This window comes from Urocampus carinirostris, chromosome 5 (assembly GCF_059441175.1).
Source record: "Urocampus carinirostris isolate Australia breed hairy pipefish chromosome 5, RoL_Ucar_1.0, whole genome shotgun sequence".
Lineage (NCBI taxonomy): Eukaryota > Metazoa > Chordata > Actinopteri > Syngnathiformes > Syngnathidae > Urocampus > Urocampus carinirostris.
Genome location: NC_142353.1, coordinates 7,919,410 through 7,939,192, shown reverse-complemented (window position 1 = coordinate 7,939,192; position 19,783 = coordinate 7,919,410). Strand labels below are relative to the sequence as shown.

At 40.2% G+C, this 19,783-nt stretch overlaps 1 protein-coding gene across 1 annotated transcript in view; it reads right to left on the bottom strand.

Moving 5' to 3' along the window:
* pxnb (paxillin b) overlaps window positions 1-19,783 on the bottom strand; it is a 50,673-nt gene that overhangs the window by 3,269 nt on the left and 27,621 nt on the right. The window contains exons 2-13 of the mRNA XM_088335548.1: window positions 18,055-18,257; window positions 17,854-17,936; window positions 16,550-16,689; window positions 16,311-16,494; window positions 10,121-10,235; window positions 8,940-10,031; window positions 6,735-7,001; window positions 6,250-6,636; window positions 4,831-4,989; window positions 3,451-3,624; window positions 3,307-3,388; window positions 1,273-1,421 (exon numbers count right to left, since the gene is read on the bottom strand). Of these exons, the coding sequence (XP_088191674.1) occupies window positions 1,273-1,421; window positions 3,307-3,388; window positions 3,451-3,624; window positions 4,831-4,989; window positions 6,250-6,636; window positions 6,735-7,001; window positions 8,940-10,031; window positions 10,121-10,235; window positions 16,311-16,494; window positions 16,550-16,689; window positions 17,854-17,936; window positions 18,055-18,257 (3,035 nt within the window). The remainder of the gene's footprint in view (window positions 1-1,272; window positions 1,422-3,306; window positions 3,389-3,450; window positions 3,625-4,830; window positions 4,990-6,249; window positions 6,637-6,734; window positions 7,002-8,939; window positions 10,032-10,120; window positions 10,236-16,310; window positions 16,495-16,549; window positions 16,690-17,853; window positions 17,937-18,054; window positions 18,258-19,783) is intronic.

Genomic DNA, 19,783 nt, shown 5'->3' with positions numbered 1-19,783 from the left:
GTAATGCACGCCGTATACAAATCACTTTTGAGCAGGTAACATGTTTATTTTGCCTTTTTCTATTCAAATCGCTCGTATTGAAACTGTTATGCACTCTACCATAAAGCTTATTTCTGCATAATAAGCTTGACGGTAGAGTGCATAACAGTTCTCAAAAGTGATTTATATGTGTGCATTACCGTTCGATTACGTTCACAACAAAAACAAAGACGGAATGGTTTATGTTGTATTACATTCCCAACAAATGCAAGACGAAGTGGATTTGGTTATATGTTTGCCATTACATTCCCTAAAAGTGATATAAAAGTGAGATAAAACGAGGTAAAAGTGGTTGTAGTAGCGAGGGGATGCAAATCTCGGCAGGGATGCATTTCTCGGCATAACACCGGGCTGTAGAAATCATAACCGCTCAAGACACAGTCCCGTGAAGATCAAAATTTCAAGCTATGGCACCGAAGAAGCCAATATGTTATTATTGTAATAGTTTTTCATTTTTATTTCATTATCTTGTTATGAAATGAAAAGAAATGTCAAGAAATAAAAATGGATTAGGACGAGGTCACTACACTGACGGGGATCCATGTTCACCCCCTTGACGTCTCGAGCACAACTGATGTGTGCTCGGCAAATCGCGCTGTGTATACGCGGAGAAAGGCGTTTGACCGTCACACGCGTAACACGCTGATTTCACGTAATAACACCGCGATACAGGCGCAGAACATGCTATGACCGTGCTCCACCCACGATTACCCGCTGAAATTTCGCGCCCTACCCATGTGTAACCACGCCCTGGCCGCAGCCAGAGCACGTCGTTCCGTGTCATTTCCGCGTCATTACCTCGTGTGCCGCCCGCGGTTACACGTGGTCTAAAGTTTTGAGCAGCGCAAAACTTTTTCGCGCGGCCAACCGCGTGTGAATTTCCGACCGCGTGTAAAGCACTGCTGTATCTCGTCTGTATGGCGATCTCAAAGCGTCCAACAGCGTCTGCTTCACAGGCAGAAATTTCTGGCCGTGATTCAGACGCAAACGGCTGTGTGACCGGGCCCATAATAAAATGAAATTTGGATAAGTAAAATGTGGCTATATTCCTAAACAACATTTCAATTTTATGATGTCATTAGTAAAGCTTAATAAATTGTTGCAGCTGCGGATGCAGTAAAGATTATTGAGGATTGGATTTATTCAGACGTAGCACTACTGAACGCCCAGGTGTGAATTGCACGGCCCGCCATTGCATTTTACAGAACTTACAAATCGGCGTCAGATACATACCCTGCAAACAAAACACTCGGGGTGCCAAAGCGAGTTGAGCGCTGAAATGTAATTCTCCACGATGGCTCTGGCGCAGCCACCACATTTGGGTGCGAACATGTCGAAGTAATCCTTCCTGCAGTAAGCTTTGCCGTCTTTTTCGTGAAAGCCTTTAAAGAAAACCGCAGAGAACCAGAGACCAAAATTCAGAATTCATGAGATTCATTTCAGTGTTTTCCATACACATTTTGTGAGACCCTGGCGGTTGGACAATCTAGGGAGCATGCCCCCAGAAGAAAATGTTGTACATTTGTAATTCAAACACACTCTATTTAGTGCATTTTTTAGAATAAAATCAAGGAGCTAGATCTATGATGAATGTGTGCCCTTGTGAACTATCTATTACTCTAGTTTTGAAAGGCAATGACACGGCAAAAAAGTCACACCCATATAGCATGGTAAAGATCCCAAAAAAATCTGTTTGTCATCTAATTAAATGGACTGCATTATTCTAGTGCTTTACTGAGGACCTCCAAAGCGTTTTACAATACACTTCACACTTTACCCATTCACACACACTCATTGGGGAGTCAGCCATGCAAAGGCGCAAACCTGTATATCGGGGGCGTTAGGGGTTCCGTGTCTTGCCCAAGGACACTTCAATATTTAACTCAAAAGAGCTAGGAATCGAACCCGCAACTGCTGTACTATTTCAGGCTATCGTATCTTCGAGTAAACAGACCAAATCACCGATATGAGTTTAAAATTCAATTAAATGTAAAACTTATATCGGTGATTTCTAAACTACAATACAATAAAGTGGAACCTCGGTTCTCGACCATAATCCGTTCCAGAACCCTGTTCGAAAACCGATTTGGTCAATCACCGAAAATCGTTTTTGCCATTATAAGTAATGTAAAATCATTTTCATCCGTTCCAACACCCTGAACGCTTACAATAAACGTGAACATGAAGCTAACCCAGGCTAATTGTACGTTCGCGTTAGCGTAATCTTCCGTACGAAGGATTACGCTAACATAAACGTGTACAACTAAAAAAATCAGGTCGTTTACACGTCATTTAGCACCCGGGTCTCCACAAAAAGTGGTGAGCGGTTAAAGGATAAAGAAAATAATTAAGAAAAGGATTTCTTACCTTTGTGGTGCTCAGCAGAAGCCATGCTGTATGTATAGCAAGATCGGAAACCCGCACACCTTCTTCATATTTTGCTATTATTTCTTTCTTAAATGCAATAGTTGTACACACTACCCTTCTTTTTTCACCTGTAGCAACTTTGCTGCTTGCACCGACCTTCTTCGGAGGCATAATTAGGGGCTAAAACACTTCGTTCACCGATATCTAAAGCGAAGCAAAAAGAAGTGCGCGCACACGTCATAACAGTTCTTCACGAGGGGTGGGGGCAATATACACCCGTACGCAGCTCAGCATCGCACCTAGCGTACCGGCGTTCGAACTCCGATTTTTTGAACGAAAATTTTTGGTCGAGAACCGATTCGTTCGAACTGAGAGGCGTTCGAAAACCGAGGTTCCACTGTAATAAATATCAGTACCGCTGCCTTTTTTATTGCCGCTATTACAGGATGCTGATTATTCTTTTATGGTACACAGGCGGATTTGGGAACGTGCAACTTATGAACTGTCGTTAGGGCCCATGAATTTTTCGAATGGCTTGCAACGGCAGTGCCTCATTTTTATGCTTTATTTTCTGCCCTTGAGTTGAGCGAATTCACGCGCTTGCTGGTTGTTTTCATTTATTCGAGGGTGAAAACGGTGTAAGTAAGAAAAGGACTGTTCCAAAAATTGTCCAAATGCCAACCAAAACCCCAAAAGAGGAAAAAGAAAGAGGAAAAAGAAATAATTTATTTGAGCGCATCTAAGAGAGACACAAACATGCACGTGGCATACACCTTTAACTTTGCATTAATGTATATTTAAAAGTTTTGATTTGAGTTTTTGAGAGCCTAGCGGGACCAGTTGAACTCTGGCAGCCCGCCAGATCTTCCTATGTATGGGAAAAACTGCATTTCAGCCTACCGTCTGGGTCAAAGAAGCATCCGCACTGAGCGCAGAAGAAGTGTTCAGGGTGCCAAGTCCGATCCAGCGCGGTTACGACTTGCTGTTAAAAGGACAGGTAGAGTTAGCGTTACAGTTTAAGTTTGAGGCAAAGACGGAACGCACATTTAATATGGGCCCGTTGCAGTAGTGGCATCGAGGAGAGAACAGGTTGTGGTAGTCGGTCTCGCAGTAAGGTTGACCTTCACGTTCAAAAAAGTTCCTGGAGCCAATCTCTTCTTGGCAGTGCGTGCACACAAAGTGTTCAGGGTGCCATGTGCGGCCCATGGCAGTCACCAACTGAGAAAAGACATAAAAATGAACAAGGCATAAAACAATAATTTTGCCTTGTGCAAGAAAGCCAGGTAGAAACATTTTGTGAAATAATCATCCGTCCAACTTCCAAATTGTTTTATTTAGAACACGTGTCATACTCGTTGCCCGTGGGCCGAACGTGGCAACCCCACATCATTTAATGTGGCCCTCAAAACGATGCTGAGGGAAGCACAAAAGAATAATGAGCTGCATCGCATCAAAGAATGACTTAATAGTTTACAAATTGTCTACAGGATGTCGCCAAAGCCAGGCACTCGCAAATCACCCACTGTAGCTGTGTTTCCTGACTGTAGTTAATCAGTTAAAGAGAACATTGAGGAAACCCATCTCGATGTTACTAAAAATATATGTCACGGACACGTGGTTTAAAGCAATACAAAAAAAAATATAACAATAAAACATCTATATGTCTCTGCAGAAGTTAAAAGAAGCTTTAATGATATATATGAAATCTAACGGAAAAGTTCCCATAGTCAGGTAAACATTCTCATAAAAAATAAAAAACAGGAAGGCTTTTAAATCATTACAACAACAATTTAAATTAGCGTTTATATGCTATTTTTGTCCCTTTCCAGTCAATTTTGGTATGGAATATTTATAGCACAATCTTGAGGCTTTTCAACAAAATGGCATGATTATCATGTGACAGCAACAAAATATACAGTATGAAGTTGTTGTTTTTTTACTAGAAGTTAAAAAGTAGTAACATGAGACTAGAACAAGTTTAAAAATAGACGAATAAAGAAATCTGTTATCAAGCAAATTTATCTTAATTTTATGTACATTGTTACATTTTTATTTTTCCTTTTTTACTCAAAAACTGTTTAAAAGGATAGGAAGTCAAGTCAAATCATGTTTATTTGTATAGCCCTTAATCACAGAGTCTCAAAGGGCTGCACAGACCACAGATTATTGCAAAAAGAAGTTGAAAAAAATCAGACTAGGACTTAAAATTGGCAAAATGATCAGCCACAATGAATGTTTTGCCGTGATACATTTTTATTTTTTTATTTTTACAAGACAAAAAAGGAAACTATACTTAAATCAGATTTTCCAGTTTAAAGTATAGTAAAAGAAGAAAAACAATACTTAAAATAAGCAAAATTATCTGCTAGTGGCCCAGTGGAACAATCTTTTGTGTGCAATATGATGTTCGAGAGAGCATCTTACCTGTCCCACAATAGGCTTGAAGCAGGCCCCACAAACTCCTTTGGCAACAGTCTGCACGCCAAGTTTGTTGAGATCGGACTGAAGGCTGCCTAGCATGTTGTCCAGCTTATTGACCTGTGTCTGTGGACCGCCGGGAACGCCCCCTTTGCCCTGAGCCATCTGAGTAGATTGAAACTTAGTAAATGTTGAAAATACGCTCAATTCTTCATCATGTTAATGGTATCTACCATATTTCCTGGACTATAAGGCGCACCTAAAAACCCTAGATTGGAGACAAATTTAAAAGCATCCCTTATAACAGGGTGCACCTATATATAGCAGAATTTGGTGGATAAGAACTGAAATGCATAGGGCAAATATAGGCGTGCATTACAACACCGGGTTTCATGGGATACTACGGTCCATTTGCAATGATTCAGTAAACAATAAACATCGCTGACAAAAATCACAGAACATTGTTTGCAACCGGCTCAGATCCCTGGTCATTGCGGTGTGAATGCTGACACTTTATCATTAGATTTTTGGAAATACTTTCTGATTCCTCTATTATCTAACATTTGTTGGGAAAGACTGTTTAACCTATTAGAAAGCTGAACAAAATGCACTATGCAAATCAGTGTTTCTGGCACCGTGAGTGTGACAATGAGATCAAATTGAAAGCCTTTTCGTGTATTACATTATGCCTCTCAGTTATCTGATAAAAGACTTGAGCTTGATGTAAACTTCCTTGATCGGCATCTTATTATCTAAAAGCACTCTTGTACACATTACACAGTATGAACGAATTAAACCCTTTGGGTCTCATTTTGGCAACAGAACGAGTTTGAGTCGCCCCAAACCCCCAAATGCGTGGGACTGGGATTAAGACAGTATAACACTCGGGACTATCCTAGATAAGACACACTTCTTCAGTGTCTTGCTGAAAAAGCCCGCACAGCTGTGTATTCAATCTTTCTGCCATCCAGTAGATGGTTAAATGAGAATATACAGTCTCCTGGTTCTTATTTTGAAAAAGGCACACTTTAAAGATGAAATAATCAGTTGATGTTTAGGCGAACTTTACACCAGAGTCATCTGCAATTCTAGTGGAATTGGTTGGTGCTTTCACCGTCGTGACCAGGGTTCGATTCCCTTTGCATACAATGTTTTGCGATTTGGGTCAGCAAGGCAAAATGACTGATCAATTATTGCGCTAATATATAATGTAAGTGCATGAAGAGCCCAACGGTTATACACAGATAAACAAGATAGCTCTTACAGTAGTAATTTCATGCGCCTTATAGTCCGGTGCAGATTATGTATGAAAAACATATAAAGACCATTTTTTTGGGGGTGCACCTTACAATACGGTGCACATTATAAAGTACAGTGGTTTAAAGGTGCAACAGACAGAAAGGAAAAAAAGATGTGGGTTCATGCCTGTATTGAGGAGAAGAGCGGGTCATAGTCAGTTTGGCAGCCTACAGATACTAAAATCTTGGGTGCAACTGGTGGAACATTTTCCACTGGTGTGGGATGAGTTGGGCTTTTATCAATGGAGAGTGCGGGCTGTATTTTAGGAGCAATGGGTTCCAAAACGGATGGTGGTGGTGAAGTTGTTAATGCGTGCAGTGGCACTATCACTTGTTCTTGGTTGTGATGAAGTGGCGGGGGAGGTAGCGGGGGCGGAGGCAAAGAAACAGGAGGCTCCTGCAGGGGGAAATCTTGTGAGGGTTCCTCTAAAATTGGAGGATGACGGGGAGCAGGAGGCGACTGAGACGGGTGAACCCGTCTCACAGGAACAGATGAGCCTGGGGCGATTGCAATCTAGAAGATACATAGAATGGAAGCACACAACCAAAAACGGTGCAAAACTGAAAAGGAATCAGGTGGAAAGGAAGAATCCGTCATATGCTGCAGCCAACCTTGTCCACCTCGATCGGTGTCCCATCTGGATGGAGGCTTGGCTGCTTGGAAGTTCCGATGACCCCGTCTGTGAACCAATCGTCTGCTTGCTTGCGCCTACGCTCCGAGCGGCAAATGCCGAACTTGCCCTGGAGCTCCTCGATGAGGCGGTCCTGGGAGGAGTTTTTGTTGACGATGACAGGGCCCATTTTCCTGCGCAGTAGACCGTCTCGATACATGGGGTGCACATTGGGGATCTCTTTGGTGCGCCTTATCACTGATTTTATCTAGACGGGGATACCAAGGGACTCGGTGATGAAAGGTAAGGGACACCGAACAGGTGAGTCACATGATATTGGTTCCAGGCAGTGATGCGGTATTTGGGGGGAAGAGGCTTCCATGCTGTAGCAAACCCAATACCTCCTCAAACGCCAACTCGTAAGGGTTAATCTTCCTCAGTAATATAAATGACGAGAAAACACAGTCTTTGTTAAGCCAGGTAAATTGTGCTTTAGTGGATTTCCAACTGCGGTGTTTTCACCCTTGCAACACTATTAAATCACTCAACACAACCAAATTGGGTTAAAAGTAAAAGGAGCCACAACTTAGATCAAATTGAACCAACATCCTTTACAAAATAACCAAATTTCTTGGGTTGTTTCAAACAAAATTGTTCTTTATTGTTGTTTTGTAAAATATGATCCAATTTATTTAGATTGTGATAAAGGAACAGCAACATTTTTGTGTGTTTGTATTTAATATAAAATGACCCAGTTTGGGTCTTCCTGGTGATTTTTGCAATACGTCAGATTTGAGGACTTATAAACAACGCAATTTTTGGTGTTTTAAAACAAAATAAGCTGCCATTTGGGGTTGTTGTAAAACAGTACTCCTCAATTATTTTCTGTTTTTTCCGGAACCTTTGCTTAGACATAGTTGTTTGTGCCGGGTTGAGTATGTCAGAAAGTTATACCGAAACCAAGTTATAAATATGTTTGGACCATTTTTTTGTCATTGTTAACCTAATGCGTTCATAACTGTTAGTTGGTTTCATAAATGAACATTTTTATCAAATTTCTAAATCCTGTTTACATATCAACCAATTTGATCGTACTTTAGGCGAATTTCTGCAATAATATTTTTCAATTTGATTGTATTTTCAAAATGCAATTTTAACCCACCACGGGATGTTTTGCCAACCCTAATGTAAAAGCATGTACCTTTTTTTTATTTTTGCTCCCATTTTTTAGGTTACTATAAACTACATATGTCCAAGTCTAGGCACCCGAGAAAATTTTCTTTGGCCCCTGGGACGATCTCCAGTCGTTAGTGTATCACACAAAAAAATCTTTGCGTATTGGTTTTACTGTACGTTACTCCTCCTTGGACTTTATTTTATTGTGGTTTAGTGAGTAATAAAAATTGCTTTTCTTTTTCTTTAAAGTTATTTTCATCCACTAACCTTACTAAAATGTAAAGTGTAACTGATGGTGTCTTAATAATACCAACTTCTTAGATTTAATGTCAATGAAATAGGGAATATTATATTAAAGACATTTTTATTTTGTGCCTGTTAAAAATGAAAAACTACTGACAGAGCCATAACAAAATATTGCTTTTGTTATCTAATCATATTGGAATATATTCGTTAGCTTTTTATTAGGTTAAGTTAGGTAAACTAGACTATATTTGTCATTTTAAAAATGTTTAAATTCCAATCTGTCCGGTCCTTGGCTTGTAGCTCAATATTTTTTTGGGGCCCACATTTTACCACAGCTGCAATAAACAAAAAGCTAAATTTTAGGGGGGTTTAAGAACAATTACATTTTAGGGGTGTTTTAACTTAGTCATCTAATTCTAGTGTACTTTAGAGAAAATGGCCATGATTTTTAATTTTAAAATTTATTTTATAATTACCCACTTTTTAAGTCCTAGTTTTGTATGAAACGACCCAATTTACATTTTGTTTTGTAAAAAAGGACAATATTTTGATAATCTTATCAACAAACAACCTGACGTATGGGTTGTTGTTCAAAACAACCCAAGGATCTGGGCAAAATTAATCTGAGATCAATCCAAACTTGACCCAAACTGGATAAGTTTTGGTACCATTGGTTTTAGAGTTAAAAACAATCAGCAGGCACTAGCATCACTCCAATCAGCAAACAACGTCACATGTAAACAAAATGCAAAGACGTCCTGCATCGAGCAAACGATATGCCTACATGTCCCGAGGCTGACACTCTGTCCATGCTGGGCGGCTGCAGAAAAGGTAAGTCCAGAGCAACGTCTGGCGATCCGGGACACGTGGAGGGCGTCATGCAATCATCCATCCAGCTCGCTTCAGTCAGTGGAGTCACACTCCCATCCGTGTACATCCTCTCGGTGTAAGGAGTCATGGTGCCATCAGGACCATCATGGAAGGACATGGACAGTTCTTCGTCGGCCCAGTCTAGATCCCCGTTGGTGTCGGTACCTCCGTCTATTGATTCATCTGTTATCGTGTTGGCGGTGCAGGTGAACATGTCAGGTTGAACTTCACTTCTCTGCATAGGCAGGATGAGCTCCTCCTGCACAACTGGTGCTTCTCGGCCAAGCTTCAGATCTTTCACATCAACCGCAGAGTGAGTCTGTGAAAAACTCATCTCTAGCAGCTTGTCGAGCGCTTCATCCAGGGAGGGTTCTTCAACAGGAACCTGAGGAGGACTAGTACTCAAAGGTGGGGGTATATTGCCCAGAGAGACTGGAGACGAGCTTTTGAAGGAGTGATTGGTGAGGGGAGAAGACACATGGGGGAGAGGTGAGAGAGTTTTAACTAAAGAGATTGGAGAAGTAAGCGAGTGAAAGGGTGAAGCTGAACCGTTTACCATAATGTCTGGTGATAATTTACTAGCTTGGGGAGAAACACGATCTACAGATGTGCTTGGAAATTTGAAGGTCTTCTGGTCTAAGACCGTGTTGACTGAAGCCATAGAAGGAGTACTGGAGGGGCTAGAACCGCTTCTCTCTTGATTGTTTCTAGCGGATACAGTGAGGCCGAGCAGGGAATTGCTAGGTGAGGCAAAAACATCCGAGTTGGGATCGAGATCACTGACTGCAGAAAGTGTGGATATGGGACTGTGACAAGCCAGACTGCGCAGGTATGCAGCTGACGTGCATCGGTCTGCACTGTCCTCGTCTATGTGCAGTTCTAGACTGGCAGGCAACGAGAACATGGGAGAGGCAGAGGAAGATGGTTGGGAAAGACTAAGGAAAGGAGAAGTCACTGGGCTGACTGAGGTACAGACTGGAGGAGGAGAGGTGGAAGAAGAACTGGGCTAGAAACACAGAAATGAGAGTAAGCCAGAAGCCAGAAACACAGTGAGCTACCCAAATGTGAAACTTTTATTTTTTGTTGGTTTATAACCTTAAAGTCAGACAAAGATGCCATCAACTCATCCAACTCCCTTGTGGCACAGGAAGCTGAAATCCGGGCCTGCTGTTGGGAGGGGCTGTCCGTATCGCTGTGGCGAGGGGAAGGGCTGCAAAATAGTACTGAATGTTTATCTTTAAAATGAAACAGAAGGAGGCTATTAGAATTGCGCATCACGCTGGATATAAAGGGCATTCAAACAGTTCCTAGAATTCAAAATGTTAAAATTTGAAAATGTAGAGAAGCTTAAATCCTTATTACCGTATTTTCCGCACTATAAGGCACACCTAAAAGTCTTAATTTTTTTCAAATGCTGACCATGAGCCTTATAATACAGTGCGCCTTATATATGGCTCAACATTAAATCGCAAGGTCTCGCAACTTACGCAACAGCCGCCGACTCGATTTTCCCCTGAACGTGGAGTAGTGCGCAGTGTATGCTGGGATTTATATACCGGCGTTTCATTGGCTAACCAATGTGTCAATCATCATTTGAATCGATCACTATTGGCTAAAGTTATTCGGAGCCTCGAATAGGCTAGAGGGCCGAAACAAACCCTGCAATTGGCCGAAAAAGATGTTTCAATCATCCGTTAAATCGATCACTATTGGCTGAAGTTATTCGGAGCCTCGGATTGGCTAGAGCGCCGAAACAAACCCTGCAATTGACCGAAAAAGATGTGTCAATCATCCGTTAAATCGATCGCTATTGGCTGAAGTTATTCGGAGCCTCGGATTGGCTAGAGGGCCAAAACAAACCCTGCAATTGGCCGAAAAAGATGTGTCAATCATCCGTTAAATCGATCGCTATTGGCTTAAGTTATTCGGAGCCTCGGATTGGCTAGATGGCCAAAACAAACCCTGCAATTGGCCGAGTTTAGCAATGGCGTAGCAAGCTTAGCAAGCTTGCTAAAGTACGCCATAAAGAAACATGTTTCATAGTCTATATTTTACTCTCCTCGATTTACTTCACTCACGGTTGTAAGAAGACCATGATTGCGTATCATTATTGAACGTGAGAACTTAGGTGAGCAATGCGGCTTTATATTTTCCCGGTATCTTGTTTTAGAACGATCTTGATGTTGCTGTGATGAGTTGAGTGAATTAAACTCAATTCCAAGTGTTTATTGTCATATGCACAGTAAAGTTGCGACTCAAAAAGAAAATAGAAACTAAGAAATGTTTGGCATTTCTTGAATCCCAAGACTTTAACCTTCTGAAGGATATTTGAAATGATGCATTTGAGTGACATCGTACGGACACCGCATCCGCACGTGTCTACACGTATTTGCTTCTTTGCAAGCTTTGGGAATGTTAAGGGGGTAATCAGTTTGACTGAATCATCTGACTGTTTTGTCGACGTTCCCATTGTAGCGCCTTATAATCCGGTGCGCCTTATCTATGGAAGATATAGGACCAAAAACTATTTTTTGGGGGTGCGCCCTATAACCCGGTGCGCCCTATAGTGCGGAAAATACGGTATATTAGAATACAAAACAAGTAAGCACAAAACTCCCAACAAATATTCAACAGTTGTTTCTCTACAGAGCAGACACTCTTGCATAACTTCAAGGTCCGATATTCTCGCACAACATTGAAAAGCCATTGAACCACCTGAAAAGGTATTCATTTATGGAACTATTTAGATCATGGTTGTATGACTTTTTTCAAGCTGAGGGCTACTTTTTGTTACTAAATAGCGCAAAAAGCAACCCGTTTCATATGCATTTTGTAAAATAACAACTTATCATGTTATTACTTTGTTGTTACAATGTTAGTAAAAAGTTAATTCGTGGTAGGGTTAAATAGACTCAGTCAACCACAAAAAAAAATCATATTACAAGAAAATCCCTCATCACATTCTACAGGGGCACCATAGAGAGTATCCTGACCAGCTGTATCTCTGTGTGGTGTGGAGGCTGCAGCGCTACCGACTGGGGTAGTGTGAGGAGGGTAACGAGGACAGCAGAGAAAATAATCGGGACTACACTTCCCTCCATTCAGGACATTGGCCAGAAGCGCTGCCTATCCCATGCTAAGAACATTACCGGGGACCCCTCTCACCCCCATCATGGACTGTTCACTCTGCTAGCCTCTGGGAAGAGGTTCTGCAGTCGTTTGGAAGATGTGCGCGTGTGAACGTCTCGGATCTCGGAACCGGTTCGAATAGAATGTCAACAAGTGACGCACATTACTCCGAGATCACACTTCCAAGAGGGACGCAAGGCAAGGCACCCGTAGCACGGATTTACACTTTACGCCAAGAAGACGTGTCTGAAACCCCACATCGGCAGAATCTTAGACGCCGTTCCATCACACACGAAAGAGCGCCAAGAGTACTAACGCCTCAAGCAGAAAAACCCGAGGTAGATGTCGACCCCGGGACCAGATACTCCAGCTGCGTTGTTTTAAGACTCTCCAACAACCTTGACCAGGGGAAATCCAAGATCAGCCTCGAGAGGAAGAAAGACTCCTGTGTAAGTAGTTCAACTGAAACTGTCTGCAGCAGCTCCCAGGTGACTAAACCAACTTCACTACCAGACACTTCCAGAGTAACCAGCGAGTCTCCGCTACCGCAGAAGATACCCTTTTTTGCTGAGAACGACACAGAAATCATCACATTTATCTGTAATAGTCCCAACTCCAGAAGTAGACTTTCGCCTGGATTAAAGCCGAGAACAACTGATTGTGTACCTACAAAATTAGAACACACTAACGACGGTGTACTAGTTGGGCAACAAACTGATGTTGAGGTGTTGCATGATCCGGGCAAAGTCATGTTGTCTTCTGCTATGGTGACAGTTCTTGCCCCTTCGTGGAGTGGCTGACTTCGACGGTCCAAAAGGTTTGAGGCGGAAGGGGGTGTGGAAACTTTGGAGTATGGTCCAGGGGTGGGCAACTTCAAGGCAAGTCGTCCACAGAATTGCTCTCAAAACGAGGGGAGAATGTTTGACAGTCTGCACGCCCAACCAAGAGCGCCATTTCTGAGCACTAGGCAGAACACAACGGGTTGGTCCAATAAAAGTGTTCCCCAAAACTTGGACTATGAATTAAAGAGTAAGGTAGCTCAAGCCGTCTCATTGGATGGAAGCTCTAAGGTGACAGAAATCAAGAAATCGCATCCAAGCGCTACCTGGGACGTATATGGACAAAAAAGGACTCCACAAGATGGCCACCAAGTGAGACGCTCTTCTTTTAGTTCAAAACCAACAACAAGCAGTCTTCTTCTGTCACTAAGAAAAATAAACAGTCAATCCATAAAAACCTCATCATCCAGTCCAGCGTGAATGTGGATCTTTGGTGGGACACGTACACCGCGGTTACATTGGCCCATTTTGCACATCTGGTTAGCTACTCTTCTTGCACTATCGGCACTATGGTAAAACACTATACGTAGCCAAAATACAATACAACTTTATTTATATCTGTACATTCAAGGAAACTGTGGGGGTCAGATGCATCGACATTTCGTTCTGTATACACGTGTACTAGAATGACAATAAAGTAGATCTGAATCTGAATCTGAACACTGGTGAGCTATTTTCATACAGGTAAACAGGCACCATGTTGGATTCCCCTGATTTAGATGACAACTTTAAAAATGTCCCTAATTTACACCAATTAAAAAAAATCATATATGATACCTCTCATCTCATTAGCTGCACCGCTTATCCTCAGTAGGGTCGCGGGGGTACTGGAGCCCATCTCAGCAATCATCGGGCAGTGGGCAGGGGACACCCTGAACCGGTTGCCAGCCAATCGCAGGGCACACAGGGACAGACAACTCACTCGCTCGCTCATTCACACCTATGGACAATTTGGACCGGCCAATCCACCTGAAATGCATGTCTTTGGAATGTGTCCGGAGAAAACCCACGCAAGCACGGGGAGAACATACAAACTCCGCACAGGAAGTCCGTTAGCTGGATTTGAACCCACACAGGAGGTTCCCAAGACCTTAGAACTGTGCCGCACACGCGCTAACCACTGCGCCGCAGTGCTGCTATACGATACCTATACTAAATAAATAGACAAAAGAAGATTTTTCTTTAAGTATTATATTATAGGGGTCACTAGTGATACTATTTTAATTTTGAAGTGTCATTTCTTTTTTTATGGTGCCGTTTTCTTGATTTTGAATACGTGTATGTGTGTTTACGTGTATGTGTACACTGTTGCCAAAATTGTATTCTTAAATTGGGTATTCAGTGCAACTCATAGAATAAATTCTAACGGAATAGCTGAAATAATGAAAAACCTTGCCCAAAGGGAACATACCCAATTGGCTATTGTCACGATCCCTGCAATAATTGGACTGTGTTTAACACAATTGAATATTGAAGACTTAGAGGACGTTTATCTGCTGATTTTCATTCTCATCACAGCAACTTTTTTCAGGGTATGTAGTTTGTTGAAATGACTGGGGGAAATGTCTGACTAACTGCTCAGAGATCAGACTGGTCTTAACTTTAATGCTGAGATACCATCTTGGCCAACAGCCTCGCAGAACAGATACCCACTCTCAAAAATACCTATATCAAGCTGAAAGCGTACATGTACAAATTCAAAATGGAGGCTAATTACTGACAGACCAGCTAGACTGGATTGATGGGATCAAGATTTACTTTATTTTTTTATTTTTTTCACTTTATTGTGGCTCTGATGGAAACTATTTGAAGACTAAATGAGACATGATCCAGAATGAGAGGGAGATGGCAAGGCGAGGGGAGTGAAAGAGTTGAAATCAATTATATTTATTGATTGATACTTAAATAATATACTACACATGTTTATGTCGATTTAATTTTTTTCAGGACGTGTTTATGATTACTTTTCTTGTCTGATGATGAGATGTGATTTAAGTTACATAGAATGCCATATTATAAAAATCAGATTATATGACTTGATTATTGTGAAAAGTGATTAGATTGTCAAGGAGACGAAACCAAAATAAGCTCCGGCTTTTTACTGTCAGCCTTGGTTTTGTCAATAATTTATCATAGCTTTTGATCTTGAATTTATTGTAAAGGAAAAAATGGAATAGGGAAAGGCACTTGAAAGCCTACCCACTTTGGGCACATGTTTATGTATTGTATAATTGAATTGTACAGCTGTTTTTTGTGCAAGTACTTTATCGTTTCCTTTTGTTAATAAATAATTGCTATTGTTTATTTTGTGTGCCGTGCCCAAAAAAAAAACCCACAAACATAAACATAAAACCACATCTGAATTTTAGTTCGTACAGTACATTGAGATTTGTTTTTGGAATGTTTTTGTTGCACTTCAGCATATATGCTAATGTAAACTTATTCAATATTGATTGCTATGCTATTTGATAAAATGGAAAGCTAGTTGATTAAGATTGACAGCTGCAGACATGGACTGCAAAGGAGTGTCTTAATCGTGGCACAATGTACTACTTTTCTGTACTCCACATTTCCCCGCTGATTTTTTTCAAATGTGAGATGTGGGCACAAATTAGTTCATTTTTATGTCTATTCAAGCTAAAAACAAGTACAAAAACAAAGTAGAGTTTCTTCCTCAAGTTTGCACATGTGGCTTTTAATCAGAAGCGCTCTGTACACTGAAATGTAGTTAGTTTCTATTTTAACAAAAGTGGGCTGAATTTATTTAAAAAATACAAATAATAGCAATGTTCTATAATCCGCTAAACTGAAACTTTAAATAAAAATATAAATATAATTGGATATAAATACAATAAAGTGAAGTGATCAAATCTATCAACCAAAAACAACATCAAGAAGTAACATACAGTGAAAAACTTTCCGGTATATAATACAATAATGAATCAAGATAATCTCAGGGATCATAGAAAACCTTTTTAAGGGCCATTACCAGCCCGCGGGCCTTAACTTTGACATATGTGGTTTACATCATTGTCACTATCGGCCAACATTGTAGCTTTTCTTTGTTTTAAACACCCTTCAGGGCAGATCTGCTTTTTCAAACCTAGGAGATTTCTTTTCTTTAAAAGGGCTCAGGGAGCGCTTTTAGAATGCATTTGGAATTTTATGTCATGATAGTCCTCTTCTGTTCTCCTTGCAACTTCATATTTTCTCTCCTTATTTTGAGTGTCTGCTAACTATAAACTTGACAATCAGGTAGATGATGCCCTTTCAAAAAAGAAGCCCCATAAGAGTGCCGTTATTGAATTCATTCTTACCTGGTTGAAGGCACAGACCCTTCCAGTTCATCGAGAAGACTATCCACTGTCGGTCGAACCTCATCCTGCCTGGTTCCGTTCCTCTTTGGTTCCTCCGAAGGTGGAGGGCTAACTCTGATGTCAGGGGTATTGCCATTCTCGTAGTGGGTGATGCTAGTGGACGGTAGAGGTGGGGCCTGCTCCTCTGTTGGAACATAACATTACTTTCCTCATTCCAAGCCTGATTGAGACAGTCTTACCTGTAGTGGGGAAGGAAGGGGAGCTCTGTTGGACTGCATTAAGCTCAAGAAGCAATCGGTCGAGCTCTGACAAGTTGCTGCCCAGAACAGAGGTCATGGCTGCTGTGGACGAGTCAGATGATTTTTGCTTGTTTGGAAAGCTGAGGAAGAGATGTAAGTGTTGAGCAAGGTAAAATTAGATGCTTTGTAGATATTTAGATCGTTTTTACTTTTTCAACCAGCGTGAAGTGAAAACATGTCTAGTGTGCCACAGGAAATGTTATTTTTGCAAAAGTAAAATAAAATTTAAAAAAAACATGCTCAGTATCCAGCGATCAGCTCAGTGACTGCAACATTCGTCCATATCAGTAGGGGCCAGCAGATAACTATTATTTTTCATTTTTTTCTGCTCAATACGTACTACAAGGAGATATATCTATTACGCTTTTTGTTTGACTAAGCTGTTCAAGATTGCCTTTGCAAAAAATAAAAAATCCAATGAAGTAAAAATATTACTGATATTTTTGCTGGTTTTAATTTATTTTACTAAAAAAAAAAGCAGAAATAAGTTTTTGGTTTTACTGGCATACTTTTACTCATTTTGAGTATTTTTTTTCTTATTATTTTTCTAAAAAAACAGTACAAAAATATAAAAGAAAATGAAAAAACTAAAACAAATTTACAGCAAAATTATTGACCGAAATAAAAAATTGTACCCTCATGTGACCACTGTGACCAAAAATGATAGGAAAAACTTAAGAAACCTAAGAAATATTTATTATTAATTGTCAATTAATGCAACATGCTAATTTATAGGGACATTGTGTATTATCTGACCGTATTTCGCTGTATTGTGAAGCGCAACTGACAATGAGTGCTATAAGACATAAGGAAAAAAACAAACTAATGAAACTCAAAGTATCCAAACTACACCAGTTTTCTTCCAATTTTTGGACCAGCCTTTTGCAAGGTTTTCGAGCACTTGAAGCAGCATGATGGACTTTTCTAGGTAAGACTCACATTATGTAAAATAAATGCAAATTTCTCGACTGGTGAGTACTTATAAAAAATACTCGTTCGTATGATATTTCATGACGATTTGCGTATTATTTAAATCAATATTGCTTCTTTTTATTGAATGATATTTTTTACCGCTAAAAGGTGCTAAATAATACAACCTTGTCCCTTTGGGCTAAAAAAACAAGAAACAGGAAACTGTTTTGAAGATTCTCGACGGATGGAGTGCCTTGATATTTATTAATGAGAAAGTGTGCTTTGGCTCAAAAAACATTGAAATACACTGGTGTAGAGAAAAATCTGCTAACCTATAAACGTGATCTTCCTCAATATGAGACGGAGAACTAATGCTGTCTCTCGACCAGGAGCTCTTCTGAGCTGAACCTAAAGACTGGAGCAATTTTAAAAAGACACAGTCAAAAACAAGAACTCGCTCCTCCGATGAAAATCAGTTGAGGCGTCAAGTAAAGAATCCAAGTGATAAAGAAAGTGACTCAAGAAATGCGTACCTGCTGGGAAGAATGTTGGGATTGATCATTCAGTGAACCATTCAGAGCATCAGCTGAGGGAGGAGGAGGCAGTGGAGGTGGAACCGATTGATCCTGGTAATAATTCCCACTGTTGGGGATGGAGTAGGGGGTCTCCTCCGCTAGGAAGACCGGTCGCTTTGAAATGTGGGACGTGGTCGACTCCAGGTCAGCCAATAACGCGTCTGCAAGACAACATCAACATAATTTTTCCATTGCCTCGCCCAAAAGTTTACCATAAAAATCCAGACTACAAGCCAATACTTTTTTCCTACATTTTAAACACTGCGGCTTACATTAATATGCGGCATATTCTTTTTTTTTCGCAAGGCGGATTTTTGCGATATGGTCGACGGGGACTACAACCACAACCATGTGATAAGTTTTATGTATAATAATTTATTTAATTCACAGTGCTGTGGCAACAGGGCATGCGCCAATAGACCGATTTACAGCACCTAATACAGTATTCCCAGACGGTCACCCATCCAAGTACTAACCAGGCCTGAGCCCTGCTTAGCTACCGAGATTGGGGTTTTTCAGAGTAGAATGGCTGTAAATAGGTCAATTTCCTTGCTGATTTTTTTTAAATGTAAGAAATGGGAGTGAACGAGGTCAATTTTACAGTTGTTGTGTCTTATAAAGGAAAAAGTTAAGTTTATTACTTAAATGTGCACGTGTGGCTCTTTATCAGGTGAACGCTGGAGTCCAGAATTTACGTTACATATTATAATTCGATCGATTATTGGGTGAGCAGATTATCAGCACCGATATTTGGGAATTGGACAGATGTTGGTATTTTCATTAATTCGACAATTAAATATATTTAGTGAAGTCTCTGCTATTTATGAAAGCAAGAGAAGCATACTTACTGGAGAGCATCCTGAAAAAGTATCCTTTTTACACCACAATCTATTACTGCTCAATTGGGACTACTAATTTTACAATGAAATTTCTGTGTAACTTGAATTTAACTTAGATTTATATACCAATACTTTATGAATCCCCCAAAAGTGAATTGTTATTTAACTTTATTAGGGAGATATTTTTTTAAAGTTAATTTACGGTAAGTCATGTTGGTTGGATTACCATTTTAAAGTAATTATTGTAAAAGAAATCAGGGAAACCATTCAACTTTTTATGTACATTTATACGAGTTGCTGCTAACCCTAATTTTATTTCCTGTATTGTTAGTTTTTGATTTAAGTGAAAGACTAGTAATGTCAGTTGTGTTGAAATGATAATTTATTGACTTTAAAAGGTTTCAGGGAGCTATCAAAGTTTATTTTTTATGTATAACAAATATTATTTTTTTTTTTTTTTTATAATTAAAAATGTATTGCGTCAATTTTTAAGCTTTTACAGTAAATGAATATCTGCTCCAAATATTGGTTATCGGCCTCCTCTTGATACTAATAATCGGTATCTGTATTGGCCCTGAAAACCCCATATCGGTTGATACTTAGTACATTTATGACTCTTAAACAACCTTGATTACATTGCTGAATGTTGTAAAAAATAAAAAATAAAAGCACCGAATTGGTTGCGGGCTCCAATTCCTGCTTGACACCAAAAAGCAATTCCCTTCCTAATACCACAGTCATAACTAAACATACTGACCTTTCAAACATTCCCGACAATCTTTGTTCATTAGCCCTTGGCTATAAATACAGCCCTATTGTCAAATAGTTGCTACCAGTACTCCAGCTAG